At 39.4% G+C, this 14,659-nt stretch overlaps 1 protein-coding gene across 1 annotated transcript in view; it reads left to right on the top strand.

Moving 5' to 3' along the window:
- Positions 1-7,186: 7,186 nt before the first annotated feature.
- The window catches only part of GABRA2 (gamma-aminobutyric acid type A receptor subunit alpha2), a gene marked incomplete at both ends in the record, with an annotated part of 50,358 nt that continues 42,885 nt past the window's right edge, over positions 7,187-14,659 (top strand). The window contains 2 exons of the mRNA XM_079534856.1: positions 7,187-7,257; positions 9,755-9,870. Of these exons, the coding sequence (XP_079390982.1) occupies positions 7,187-7,257; positions 9,755-9,870 (187 nt within the window). The remainder of the gene's footprint in view (positions 7,258-9,754; positions 9,871-14,659) is intronic.

Genomic DNA, 14,659 nt, shown 5'->3' on the forward strand with positions numbered 1-14,659 from the left:
TGTTGAGGAAAATAATATTAAAATGTAGCCTTTGTTTCTCTCCATTTAGGGCATGAACTTGCATGTATTAAAGAAAACATGCTTTGGATTCCCTTAGTGAGTCATCTCTATTTCACTGGTGATTCACTTCTTGAAAAGAGAGGAACAAAAATCTGGCTGGCTGACACCAAGTGCCATCTATTTATCTTTCTGTTTGTTTATTTTAGCCCAGGGCACTTTCAAAGCATGCAACTGCAGGAAAGCTGCTGGGCTGAGGGCTGGTGAAGCTGCTTTTTTCTAGAGTTGTACCTGTGCAGTATGGAACTGAGATAAAATGGTGAATCCTTATTCACACGAAGCTCTCTTCCACTGAAGCATAAAAGGAGTGTGTGTGTGAGGGGGGGAAGGGAAGATCCATTCTGCCAGCTTGGGTGCATGCTAAAAGCATTTTGGATTTGTGCATTACTGGGTACTTGAACCTCGTCCCACAGGGATTACTGAGAACCCAACCAATCACCCCTCAAACGTTGGGGTGAGTCTCAGTCACCTAGGGAGATTCCTCATCTCTTCATCTGTTGGAGCAATGAGTGGCACTCTAGGAAACTACAGTACATTAACAGGTATTGAAATCAAGCAGTTTGTTCATGCAGCTGCCTTTATTAACATTTAATTTTCATCCTAAGTAATGTTATCTGCAGCATACAAAAAAGCTAAATTTTTATTTTATTTGCATAAAAATACTATAATGGCAATTAGTTAACCCAGATATTTTATAAATAGCTCAATGTTTTTGCAGGTTTTGAGCAAGCTGTCACAAGCTACAGCAACATCCACAAGAAATTGTGGTTTATGGCTTTTTTTTTTTCTTTAACAAACATGGGGCACAGCATTTTTTCTTCTTCCTGAATCCTCTCTAAATCTTACCACCTAAACTCCACAAACTGAGAAACTACATTTGTATAGTATGGAGCAATATTTTCTGTTGTTGAATCTGGGCAATACATTTCATGTTAGAGTTGTCTTAGGATTATTTATTGTTAGTGATAGAAAAACACCTTCATCAGTGTTTTAGCTAACATTAGTCACAGACAGGAGGAAATTCTTTGAAGTTCTTGGAGGCAGAATCACTTTTTAAATGCAGGGTTCTTTTTTACCACCCAAGATAAGGTAACCTCGGATCACTGACAAATGAAAATAGGACCAATTATTGGGCTGCTAAATGAATTCTGGCCATTTTTTTATGTGCCAGAGAAATTAGGGCAAGGGCTGTATTCTTTATCGGGATTCCAAAAAAGCATCTTTTTATTTTTTCTTATTAAAAACTTCAATTCCATCTCAGTAGTTATAAGAAGAATATGACTGGGGTTTCATTTATTTATTACTTTTAGTTTTTCTGCTTAAGATCTTGTATTATTGTGGGGGAGAAAAAGGCGTGCAGATGCATGTCCTCTTGCAGTTTGTCAGAGAACTTGAGATTTAGTCAAATCCATTGGTCACTGATAAAGTCATGCTTGTATGTATTGAGCAGCACTTAGGATGCTCAGTTTTAGTCAGTGAAGAGGGGTTATGATGATACCTTTGCAAAACACAAACAGCCACTGAAGAATGATTCCTGATATTTCCAGACTGAGAAGTCACCACATGGAGATTATGTGCCAACAAAATGTGGTAGAGATCTAGTGTCTCCCCTTTCTTTCTATGTCTAGAAAAAATATCAATCACAGCTGTTCCTGTGTCTGTAAAATTCTCTGTAGATCAATTTAATTGTAGCAATAGAAGAGTATTTCCTTTGAGCTTCAAAATATTTTTAAGAAAGATGAAGTGCTAAATAGTCCTGTATGGTCATGCTGGTTTTTAAAAACATTAAGTATTTCTGTGTCATTAGTAAACAAGTTTACTTCCCCAAGATGGACACGAGGAACATGAAACATCATGAATTTGCTTTATTTTATATGAAAAACACCTTTGGAGTCCAGTGAACATTTGAGTGAAGAAGTGAAAAATAAAATAGCACAACTAAAGTAGTATAGTACAAATAATGCAAATGTAAAGACATTTAGGAAATAATTTGAAATATATTTGCATTTTCTGCATTCTATGTTGGCTACCCAGAGTTAAGCTTGCATTTTGCTGTTAAGTCACTTCTTTCAGCCAGCTGTGATATGTGAGGTCCCCAAAGATGTAAAAAAATCAGGAATTTGTAGTTGAAGAAAACTATAATACCTTATAGAAACAGACCTCACCATCCACTCACTCAGACTAAGAGTTATGAGACAATTTATACATCAGAATGTTTCAGTCCCAGTGGGTGCATGTGTTGCCTTGCACTCTGCTGCTTGCTTTATGTCTGTCCTGTCAAGGAAGATCTACTCTAAATAGATGAATTGGGTCTTACTTCTGATAGATGGCAAAGACTCTCTGCGCATTTCTGTGTATTTGAAGACTGAAAATTCTGATGTGGATTTTAAGGTACATATTTAGGGGATATATAGTCCTGGAAAGGAAAAAACAAAACATGTATTGATATGCAAGATGAGAGTTAGGGAAAGCTCAGCAAAATTTCCTGGTCTTATAAACTCCTCAGTACACTTTTCCAAGTAATTTAAGGCAGTTGAACTACAGCTGACACTGACCATTTCCTTTGGCTCTTCCAACAGTACACTAGCTGAAGTCTGTATGATAGTTAAGGCTTCAGAATGAGCTCAATAGCTTTTCCCAGTCTTGTACTGGCACATGTAAGAAGAATACCTTAAACATTAAAAGTTGTTCAGGTACGAAAGGGGGTACCATACAGAGCTGTAAGAGCTTGCTTTCTTCCTTGCTTGTTATATCAACATATATTTCTGAATGATTTCATCTTCTCTGAGGGTTTGTGGCTCTATCTTGCAGAAAGGCAGTGACTGAAGAGGTTTCAGATACCTGGATCATCTTTTCCTGCAGAAATCTTACCAACATCAATTCAATGAGGCATAATGTGGAGCTGCTCCTGGAAGGAAGGGAAAGAAGGGAAAGAAGGGAAGCCTTTTTTTGCTTTGATTGGCATCCATGTAGCTGTGTGGTGGACAAATGTATATGGACTGAGTTGTTCAAAAACTAATTCCCCATTTTGATTTTATATTTTGTCATTATTCACATAAAATTAAATAACATGTCTAAATTGCTAAGACGTATATTGGTTACATATGTCAAGCACTTGAAATTATACAGGATTGCTTTGCTACTTAAATTTATATAAATACATATTTAAGAAGGCTATAGAAAACAATCTTTCCAGTTATGGATATCTAATTGATGGATGTGTATTATTGCTTCTTGGGGATTAAAGCATTTGCATAAAGCATACTTCATACGAAAAAATTGGTTGCTATATCGCACAAAAATTTTTGATGTGTCACTTCAGGTTTCAGATATGTGTCTCACTTTTATTGTATCTCAAGGGTTGTTATTTTATCCTTACAGGTAAGACTGTTGCTGGCCTAGATCTAAGGGTGAAGATTATCCTTGTTCAACCAACACAAAAACACTTATGTGATGATTACCTCAATCTACCATAAATTTTATCTGGAGCTGGTTATACTGCTTAACAGACTCCTGTTAAGCTCTGCTTGGCATTACTTGATTTTGTCCGTACTAGAAGATGTTTACTGCCACCTTCCTAACAGCTACAAAAGTGAGGTACTATTTTTGTGAAATTCATTCTGCCCAAAGGATAGAGTAACTGTGTCATCTAAATGATTCTTTCAAGCAAAACATGTGAGGAAATATTCAAGTTAGCACTTTGCAATCCAGAAAATGACTAGCCTGGGCTTCACCTCCCTTCTGTTTCTACTAGCTCCGAGCTGGAAGAAGTGGTTATGAAATGTCACATACCTGCCTGCTATTCAATTTGTCCTCACAGGGGAAGTCTTTCCAACCTCATGGAGGTATTGTGGAACACAGTTTATCAGCATATGCAGTTTTGAAATCCTTGGTGAGAGAGAATAATGGGATTATAAGATGCTATTTTAAGATATTTTTGAACATCAAGATAGGGATTAAATTCTAGTTTTATGTTTCAGCAAATAAAGTAGAAAGAATATTTTAGGTAAAAATAATTAACAGTATACAAATAATTAAAAATTTAAAGTGAACTCTGACAATGAATTTGTAGGCTACTGGAAGACAGTAGGTCTGATTCAGGTCTATTTAGGCCAGTGGTACTACTCTGAGCCTCCCTGGGTATTTGTATCTTGGCTCAGAGGCATCTCACCAATGCTGGGGATGTGCTGGTTGCTGCATATGAATCAGAAAAACTGAAATCCAGTATTGAGGTGATAGCTTTTAATACCACTCAAGAAGCAATAAAGAAAATTCCCCTGTTGACTGTGGACCTGAGGGGGCTCAAGTGTACCATTTCTGACCTGTAAGTTCTAACATACCTGGTGGTTGTGAAACCCAAGCTGGGCATGCATGTAATCCAACAAAGTGCTAAAACCCAGCAGTACTGCTATTTTTCTTCTCAAATACTTCCTAGTTCATAAGCATTGTGGGTTATAAGCATGTGGGGTTATCATGAAGGTCTTTCTCTCTGGCAGTGATTGTGTTGCCTCTGATATTTGCTGCCTCAACTATCTGCACCTGTGCTCAACTTCACTGCTATTGGGGAAGCCCCATTGGTCTGCCCAAATTGTCTGAGAACAGGAATGAGCAGTTGTTTCCAATTTGCTGATACTTTTAAGGTATGCAGTTTACCTGGAGTGCAACTTCAATGCATGAAGCTATGTTTAAATCTCAAGTAGTATCACTGTAAATAACTGTGGTTAGTGTCTAAACAATAGTACATGATTCTGAAGAAGGTTTTGAGCACAGCCTCTCTATAAATACATATCTTAACCCATGTGGCTTTTGAAGAGTAATAATATGCTATTGCAGCTACAAGAAGACACTGCTTTCCTCAATAAAGGTGTTTTGTTGTTGTTGTTGTTGTTGTTGTGCATAACACATACAAAAACTAGAATCTAATTTCTGTATTATTGTTAATTAAAGTGACTTTTGAAAAGGAATGCCATGAATACCTATGGAAAAATAAATCTGCCGTTATTATATATTTCAAATTGGAATAGATCAGAAAGTCCCTTCACTTCTAATAATGTTTTTTTATGCATATTGACATTTGTGAAGTCACTCTATCTGAGGGAAAGTAATTAATGATATAGCAAGGGCTGACATTGCCTCTTGCATCAGCTTCTAATTCTGCAGAAGGATTGCAGTCAGGTTTTGCTGTTCTTTTTCCCAATATGTGGGGACTTGCAGGCAGACCCAAGGAAATCTTGGGGTTGATTTGATGTTCAGCTGACCAGCTGATGAACATTTGTGAGTAGGAAAGTATTCCTCTATCAGGAAAGTTGAGGCCGTGGTATCTCAGGCACACACAGGGTGATGACTGCTGAATGAGCATTCTTCAGACTGCAACTTTTGCATTTGTGTCCTTATCATTGTCATTCTCCACAGTCTGGGCTGTCACTTTACTCATTATTTAGTAACAAGTAACCTGGCTTGTTCCCTCTCTTGTTCCAGTGAGGTTATGAAAAAGCTCAGAACTGGAAGAAGCAGATCAGTCTGACAGCCCAAGCATTCTCCTTCCCTCTTTTGCCTCACACTCTGTTGTGGAGTCCTTAAGCCACCAGAGGAGAAGGAAAGCAGGGGGATCTTCAGCTGCAATCTGTGCAACAATTAGGAAGCAAGAAATCCAGGGAGAGTAGCAGAGAGCAAGAAAAGGACTCTCCCGATTGTTGTAGCTGATCAGGTCAGATTCTGAATTAAAATACCCTCAAAGCGCAACAGACGGGCTGGGATGCTGACGGAAGAGCTGAGGGCTGCGTGTTCTGCGATTAACAGTTTGAAGGGAGATAGAGATTGGTTTAAAACAAACAAAAAAGGTACAGTGTTACTACTACTGGTGCTGCTTGCTTTCAAGTTAATGCAAAATAAGGGTAGCCTGCACAAAACCCTTTTCTGTGTCAGCACTGCTCTGATCCATTTGCACTGGAAAACCCGCAGTAATGGGGACGGATGCTCGCAGTGCGCCCATAGTGCTCAGACGAGGTCGGCGTCATGTGGACGAGAATCCAACAGAAGTGCTGCTGTCTGAGCTAGAAAGCAGCCGGGATTGTTTCCTTGGCCGCCCGCACCCCCGGCTCGCTGGAACCGACAGACTTTTCTTCTCTCTGCATTTCAATGACTGTGCCAATGGGCAAGCGGGAAAAGGAATATTAATGGTACGGCCTGGGAGAGGCTCCGTACCTACCGCGTAGCAAGAGGAGTGCGGCCCCGTCCTCCTCCGGGGGTGCTTTCCGCCCGCAAGCCCCCCCCACCCCTCCCCCTCAGAGCACTGCCCGTCGGTTTTGGGGAGGGGTTCTGCGTGAAGCCCCCAGCGCGGTGACTTGCATCTTCCCCGGCCCCGGGGGCAGCGCCCACAGCTCCGCATCTCCACTCAACCCCTCCGCACCCGCGCAGCCACCGCGCGCGCTCACGGGCACGCGCCCCGCCCGCCGCCCCTCCCGCCCCGCGCAGCGGCACGCGCGCTGCCCGCCGCCCCCCGCACGCGCGCGCTCCCGCCGCTCCCGCAGCCGCCGCTCCGTCCCGGCCGCCCGGCGCTCGCCGCCGCCCTCCTTCCGCCTGCCCCCTCCCCTCCCCGCCTGCTCCCAGGTAGGGTCCCCAGGGGTCGCCGCCCGCGGCGGGGAGCGAGGGGCCCAGTGGCTCTCTAGCGGACGCGCCGTGGCCCCCAGCGGCCTGCGGTCCCCCCGGCGTGTCCCCCGCTGAGGCTAGCGATGGTGAAACCCCGCGCTCTGAGACACGCATCTCTCTCTCTCTCTCTCTCTTTTTTTTTTTTTTTTTTTTTGGGGGGGGGGGGGGGGAAGGGGTCTTTTTTTTTTTTTTCATTTTTTCCCCCCCTCATCTTGGGGCTTTCAGCTTACGGAAGAGGAAAGCATCTGATGCGTCTGCTCACATGCCACTTCTGATCATCCGTTGCCTCTTTGCACAGAGCACGATCGCCGGGGAAGATGGAGACGCACTAAGTTGCCCGTAGCGCGAAGTGCTGCAGGACCCGCCGCTCCGCTCCGCTCCCCGCGAAGTGACACCGCTCCCGGGTGAAGTTGGAGCGCGGCGGCGGCTGAGCGCAGCTCTGTGTTTCTCTCCGCGGCTGTAGGTGGTGCGGAGCGCGGCGATGAAGAGGCAGCCGGCACCCCGCGGGACGCGCCTGGTGCTTCTCGCCCTGCTGGCGTGGCTGCCCACAAGGTGAGGATGCTCGGCGTGTCTTTCTGTGCAGCTATATACACTGTGGACTCCTAAGGATAGGCTTGCATAAAAGTAGAGTGCGGAGTAACGTAATAAAAGCCCTCTCTTAGCTGTTTGCATGCAATGTTACATAGTTTCCAGAGCTAATGGTGTGGGAAAAGGTGGGCTCTAACGTCTTGTCCTGAAGCAGATTGTGAACCTGTGTTTGATTTCACTGTGCCAAGGAAGAACCGAGTTTTAAGTGCCTCGTTGTAAATTAAGAGCTTAAAGCTTTATTGGAGTTACCCTATCACAGCAATACTGTGCCATGCAGAGCAGTTAAGATGGAGAACAGATGATTCTGAAATCAAATAGCAACTTGTAGTCTCTACAGTAATGGCGATTTTTCTTTCCCTTTTTAATTACTATTATTTTTAGTTCGGGCACGTCTATTTTTTGGTGTCTTTTTTTGGTCAAAATAACAGAATTTCAGATGACACTTAAGCTTTACACCTCTAGGTGGAGGTAGCATACAACTTCACAATCGCTTACAATAAAACAATGCCTTCATTTAATAATCAACTTTTAAATTTTGTTTTAAGTTCCCATTTCTAGAGTGACAACACAACAGAAGATAATTTTAATCAAATAATTAGTTTTGTGTTTCCCACGGTCCCTAAACATACAGCTGATTGTAGTTTATAACTTTGGTTTACTTACTCTGGTTCTCACTGCAGCAGGTCTTGCCCTAGAATGGTACATGTCATAAATAATGCAGTTTCCCTCTGCATTCGGTTTTTTTTCCCTACTTCCTAGAGAACAAAATGAATTCCTAAAACTGTATTTCCTATTTCACTTTGTGCCTAACTATGGTGCAATATTAGTTGAGTCACAGTGGGCCAGATCCTGCAAACCCTACTCAAGTGAGTAATCGCACTGACGTCAGAGAGGCTGCATGCGTAATGAAGGAGTTTATGCCAGAGTAAAGTTTGCAGGATCTGACCCTAATTGGATATAATTGAATGAACCAGTTTTATCATAGCATCCTGACTTCAAAAAACAGTTACCTCTCAAAAATAAGCTTAAAAATGGCAGATGCACAGAACACAGAAATGCAATTTAGAAATGTAACTATCCAGTAATTAGGAATCAACTCACAGAACACTCGTTTTACTGATATTTTGGTATTTGTTTTTTAAGTTATCTGACTGTGGTTACCTGTGTGGTCTGTGTAATGGAAAAACAGACTGCGATGATTTACATTTAAATACTTCCTTCATGCTGTTGAATCAGGGACCAGAATAATGCCATGTTTTTAATCATTTTATACTTTACTTGAAAGAAAGCATCACGTATACCCACTTCTTGTTTAGAGTAGGAAAACGTGCTTGTCTTTATGACATAATTATTCATCCAGAATGCCCTATTCAGTAGCTTATTTAGAGATAACGAATACTCAAAATTTCAGCACAAACAAGTAGATGGCTGCAAAGAGTACAAATGTGGCACTATGCATGTAGCGTATGATCCCCTGCTTCCTTGATTTTAATACTCTGGTTTTAAGTAGGTGAGACAGATGAGCTCAGCTCACGCATTTCACATCCAAGGTACTTAAAATTTGCATGTCTAAGGGTTTCTGCGTGGAGAGTTTCCCTAGTACTTGAACCCTCTTATTTGCGTGCCCAGGTCTGGGAGGACTGCTTTGGGCTGAGCAGCAGGTTCCTGCTGGAACGCCTAGTGTTTTCAATAAATACATGGTCCAGAAAGGCTAGAATATCTATTTGCTGGGAAATTTTGATCCAATTGGTGATTTGTCGATTCTTCATAATGCTTTATTTCTGATTTTTTTTCTATCAAAGTTCTATAAGATTTGCCTGCACCCAGTGGAATATCAGGTAGAGCTTTCTGTATCAAGACAGTATTTTAAAAACAGGAAGGCTATCTGCAGCTATCCTGCAGCTTGCTAGTCAGCATCGTTGTTCCCACCCACCAAACACTGACATCAGAGGACTCCCTGAGCATGATTGCTGGAGTTTTCCCTCGTTAGTTCCTCTGGTCATGTACTTAACATGACCATTGGGTGGAGGCATATCCACAGGATTTATCCGAAGATAGGGTACGCTTAAGTGAAGACAGGATCGAGCTGGAAGGAGACAGTTTTATGTGTGAGAAATGGGGTTATCACTTAGTAGTGTGGAAGCGACATGTTGGGGGGACCTGGGGATCTCAGGCCTTTGTACCTGGCCAGCCAAACGTGTCAGTGGAGCTTGTAGTGGTCCTCCTTGCATTACAGCATTGACTGAAATTAGAGACTACTGAAAAATGACTAGCTGGAAATTTTAAGTGGTATGCTATAGATCGTTATGTTTCTGAATGTGTTATACCTATATCATGCATTTATAGATTTTAATTACACCCTTCAAAAAGGTAAATATTTAAGGCCAGCCTTTAAAAACTGTATGTTGAATGTACATTAAAAGTTACCTAGCATCTTCTAAATTGTAAAATGTCCGTTTAGATCAGTGCTGGCTGACTCCCTGGAAGATGAAGCTAAGAATAACATCACCATCTTTACAAGAATTCTAGACAGACTTCTGGATGGTTATGATAATCGTCTTAGACCTGGATTAGGAGGTAATAAAAACAATTAAAGATTGATTTTGAAAAGCCAGTTTTAATGTTCAGATTTTATGCAGTGATTTTCTTCCTTTAGGATTTCTTTTTCCCCTAACCACTGCTATGTATTTCAATAAATTATTTATAACTCTATATTCACCCATGAATCATTTGAAGTTTGAGGAAGATAACATCTATGAATGGAAAGGAGGCACTTTCATCCATACGTGTTAAGTAAAGAGGAAAAAAATCTGGAGATTTAACATAGTGAAATGGAATGAGAACAGAAATAACATCTGAATCTGTTATTCCAGTCAGGGAATTTTGACTGAGGAAGAAATGCAGGCATGATTCCTGCAGTGTGATGAGTGTATGTTTTAGAAATCTGAATAAGTGTTTGTTGTTTGTTGTTTTTTGGTTTGTTTGTTTTTTTTTTTTTTTTTAACTGTGTGTAAAATTTGCATTTTAGATTTACTCCTTGTCCCAGTAAATCCAGTGGGAATGATGTGTTTTTCACTTCCTTGAAATTAGGGTATGATGGATAATTTGCTTTTTTTCCCAGATACCTTGCACGCATTTGGTCATTTGAAGAAAAAAAGAGGATGTGTTTGGGTGGGGGGGAAGGAATGCTGGAGGACAAAGTTCGCTGTATTGTGCCATGGCTGTCAGTTTGGGTTGGGTTTTTCCTTCCTTCTCCTAAATCTCAGTTAAGCTGTATACCAGCTTGTGTAAGTATGCAAACAAGGAATTTAAATAATTTGTTTGGTCTGGGAAGTGCTGCTGTGCAGAATGATCTACATGGTATGGGGAGGGGTATAATGTTCTGATTTTGATACTATGTTGTCTACTTTTATTATTTATATGTCAATTGTACCCAGTAACAGAAATATTTATGTATCAATAGCAACACTACTGTTATTATTCATAACAGCTTTGATAATGGAAAATTTCATCCTGGAGGCTGTTTCAGCTTGCTAAAACTAATTCTGGTACAAAATTCCTGGGAGCCATTTCTGCTCCCGCTGATTTCAGTAAGATCAGGATCAAAACTAGAGATCTGCTCTGACTTCCGTGGAAATTACACAAACAACTCAACTTGGCCAAATTAGGGGTTAGTTAAAGCTCACAGTTTTTAACACACTTCCATCCTGATCTGTGGCTCTGCTGCTGTTCTGGAGAACCTTGGCTTGCATCTGGCACTGCAACTGGCTGGCAACAGCTTCCTCGTTATATATCTATACCAGAAGTATCTTCTCATTTTCACTTCTGGCCTCTGGTACAGTGGAAGCTTGTGAAATAGTCTACATTCAGGACTTCATAACTTACATAATCTATAAAGTGAGACATACAACTGTAAAGGTATGGGAGTCTGTATAATGATATTTACATGGAGATTCAATTTCTTTGCAGAATACTTGATTTTAAGAACTAGATATGGTATGAACATACAGTGCCTTGCAGCTAATTTATAGAAATATTTAATATAACAAAGTTTGAGTTTCATTTGTGGGGCTTTTAAAATTATAATTTTATTAAGAAAATATTGAAAAATTATTTTACTGTTTACAGAAAATGATATGCCATTTTATGAGAGCAGTTGACAGTTCCTTTGCATCTCATGTATTCATTTGAATATTAAAAATTAGATTGTTGATAGCATGAAATCTAAAAACTACTTTTCTCACATTTTTATTTTATATTTTTTCATCACATCAACTTCAAAATACCTCCCTCTTTTTCTCTGTCAGGCCTCCTAGTTAATTAAAATATGCTTTGGGAGCATAAAAATTAAAGAATTAACATCTGTTTGGTAGTGGCATACACAGCAATCAACCCATGCAGAACATGTGTGAAATGAAACAGCGTAATGCATATTAAACCGTGATGATTCATGATGCATTAATGTTAATCTACAGAAATACTTCAGTTGTGGATTGGTGGACTCTGATAGTTTAAAAGAACACTTGTAAAAATCAGCTCAGATAATCCATGATACTAAATATGCCAAACAATGTTATTGGTAATGCTTAGTAATTATGGAGTAACCTATTTCAGGAATTTTGTAACATTTAATTCCCTTTTCTATATTAATTTGTATTCCAAAAAGAAAAATGAATATTATTATTCCTTTTTTTTTTTTTTTTTTAAAGACTCTGTGTGCTTAGTGAGTACTAATAGTTTCTGAAAGTGCTTTTGCATAGACAACAATATTTTGATCATGCCGTATGTCATTAATTTAATACAACTTAGGTTCAGTTCTGTTCCAGTTGCATTCATATGAGTCTGGAATAATTTAGTTGAAACAGTAGGACATTTACATTGCCATAGCAGCTTCACTGCTAACACTGAGAACACAATGTAGTAAAACAAAACTGTCCATGGCCTGAGATGGATTCTTTTAAAGTCTTTTGTGAAAGTAAGTGTTGTTCACCAGCCCACTTTTACTTGTTGTGAAGGACATTTTCAGACCCGTCTTACAACAAAATTTAGCTCACGATAAAGAATTATTCAGCTCACAAATATTTTTAGTAACAAGTGCTAGCTAGTTATTTTAGCTAATTGCTGACATTAAAATAGAAATGTACAGGCTCTTTGAAAGGCTGTATAAAAACTCAGTAGTTGTTCAAAAATTTGTTCTTGATTATGTTTATAGATGTTTACAGAGGTAGGTTTATAAATGTTTTTAGTGAGGGACTTTGTGTGGGTGTTTACAATAGTATCCTGATGCTTTACTGATACACAGATACACCTCAGAACTGAATTATTTGGTATGCGCAATTAGGGCAGCTTTAACTTTCACTGTTGTTGCAGCACTCTTGTAAAACCAAGTTATGTCTGTTGGAAACTTCCTAACAGCTGGGATTCTTGAGTGATGTATGATCACTGTAGCGATGCAGTAACCTGCAAAATGGGTGTGGGCTGGGAAAAGTAGACACTGCATTATCTCTTGAAGTCAGAGGCATCTCATATTACTGAAGTAATATCCAGATGTACTGCATGGATGTATATATGTGGGGATATTCAAGGGGAGATAAGATTTTCTCTGTACTCATATTATGCTAAGCACTGGATTACATCTGGAGCAGCCTTGACAACCTTGATATTTTTTATATGATCTATTTTACCTGAATATTCCATGTAATTTCTGTAATTTCTCAGATAGAGCTACATTCAAATCATCTGTATGCTCTCTCTTCTTTCCTTTGTCATTTGATCAGCCATGATTAAAGTAAACAGGGCCATAGAATAAGACAGTCCCCTCTTTGAATATTTTAATATGTGCATTAAGTATAGTAGCAATAACACACCTTTTTGTTTAAACTATATCTTTTTGTAAGTATGAAAAGAGGAAGTAAAGGAGAGAGGATGGAAATGTTGATGGGATTTTATACTGTATTGGATACTTCAGTAATCTTACCACACCTAGTCAGATTGGTTTCCTTTCTGACATTTGAATTTGCTCTATTGCAACAGCCATAGAGTTTTTGTTGATTCCCCTCTCCCAAATTATAAAATATGATTGAATACATGAATTAATTAAAAAATAAAATGTTTTAAAGTAATAAAATAGCATTTGGATGATGAAAGAACAGAGAATTGAGCTTTGTAGCTTGGATACATGATTTTCAGTAGCTATCCGATCTCATGCATGCCAAACCTGCCCACGACAAGGACCAAGTGAGGTTTAAGGTCCCTTTCAACCCAAGATGTACTATGATAATACTGACATAGAAAGGAGATACACAAATTTGTACCACTGGAGAATCTTTCCATGAACAAATCAGTTCCATCAACTTCAGGAACAACATTGTTGTAACTAAAATTAATGTTGGTTATAAAAAAATTGAAGAAAATAAGACATTAGGTAGGTGAAGACTAAATGACACTGTGATTCCATTTTGGAGGATCCATCTTAGCTATAAGATGACTTTCAGATGTTAGGATTGCTTTATCAAGAATCTCCATTACATTTCACTTATAAACATACTGAGATCTTTTTCCACATTTTATAAATAAATTGAACAGGAAAAACAAAGAGAACAGAGAAGAACAAAGTGAACACAAAGGTATGATCATCCATTTTTGCAATACTAGATATCTATTATTGCACTGAAGTGTTGTAGCAGTGTAAGAAATGAAACTCACTGATTAAAAGTTGTGTAGTGTGCTCCCTAAATGAACTAAAAGGGGATATTGCTTTTCCCCAAAGCAAGAAAGCTGTGTATATACGTGTGTATAAAAGAGTTGTATGTCTTCAGTTGCCAGGAAACAAGGCCATCATCACACGCTGATAATATGGAACATGCTAAGTTTAGGGCAGTATATTTATATGTTGCTGTGATTCAGAGTGTTTTGAATCGGTTTCAGAAACTTTTGTAACTGCTTTAGCAGTTCTCCAGCTGAAGATTAAAATTTTAGATGTATTTGACAATCTCATTGTGCTTCATGCACATTCAGAGCAGCTTAAAAGAAGCTCTTGGACTCCTGGACTATTTTTACTGCAGAACACTACAGGGAAGCTTTCACTACTGGTTTTAAAGGAAAGCTTTTGCTACTGTTTGTAAAAGAAAACGAGTACTGTTCACTTGCACAGTCTAACTGCTACCTTAGACCTTCTGTGTATGCTTTTCTTTAAGGATTATATGGAATCTGACCATAATGCTTTCAGAGGAGTCCAAGAGAGACTCAAATTTATTTATGTTAGAGTTGCAGGTAACGTATATCAACAAAAAAGATTCCTTTGTAAACAGATGGAAAAACAATAAGGAGGAAGATAAGAAAATTGCGTTTAACTGGTTATCTAGAA

Source organism: Tetrao urogallus, assembly GCF_951394365.1.
Source record: "Tetrao urogallus genome assembly, chromosome: 4".
Taxonomy (NCBI): Eukaryota; Metazoa; Chordata; class Aves; order Galliformes; family Phasianidae; genus Tetrao; species Tetrao urogallus.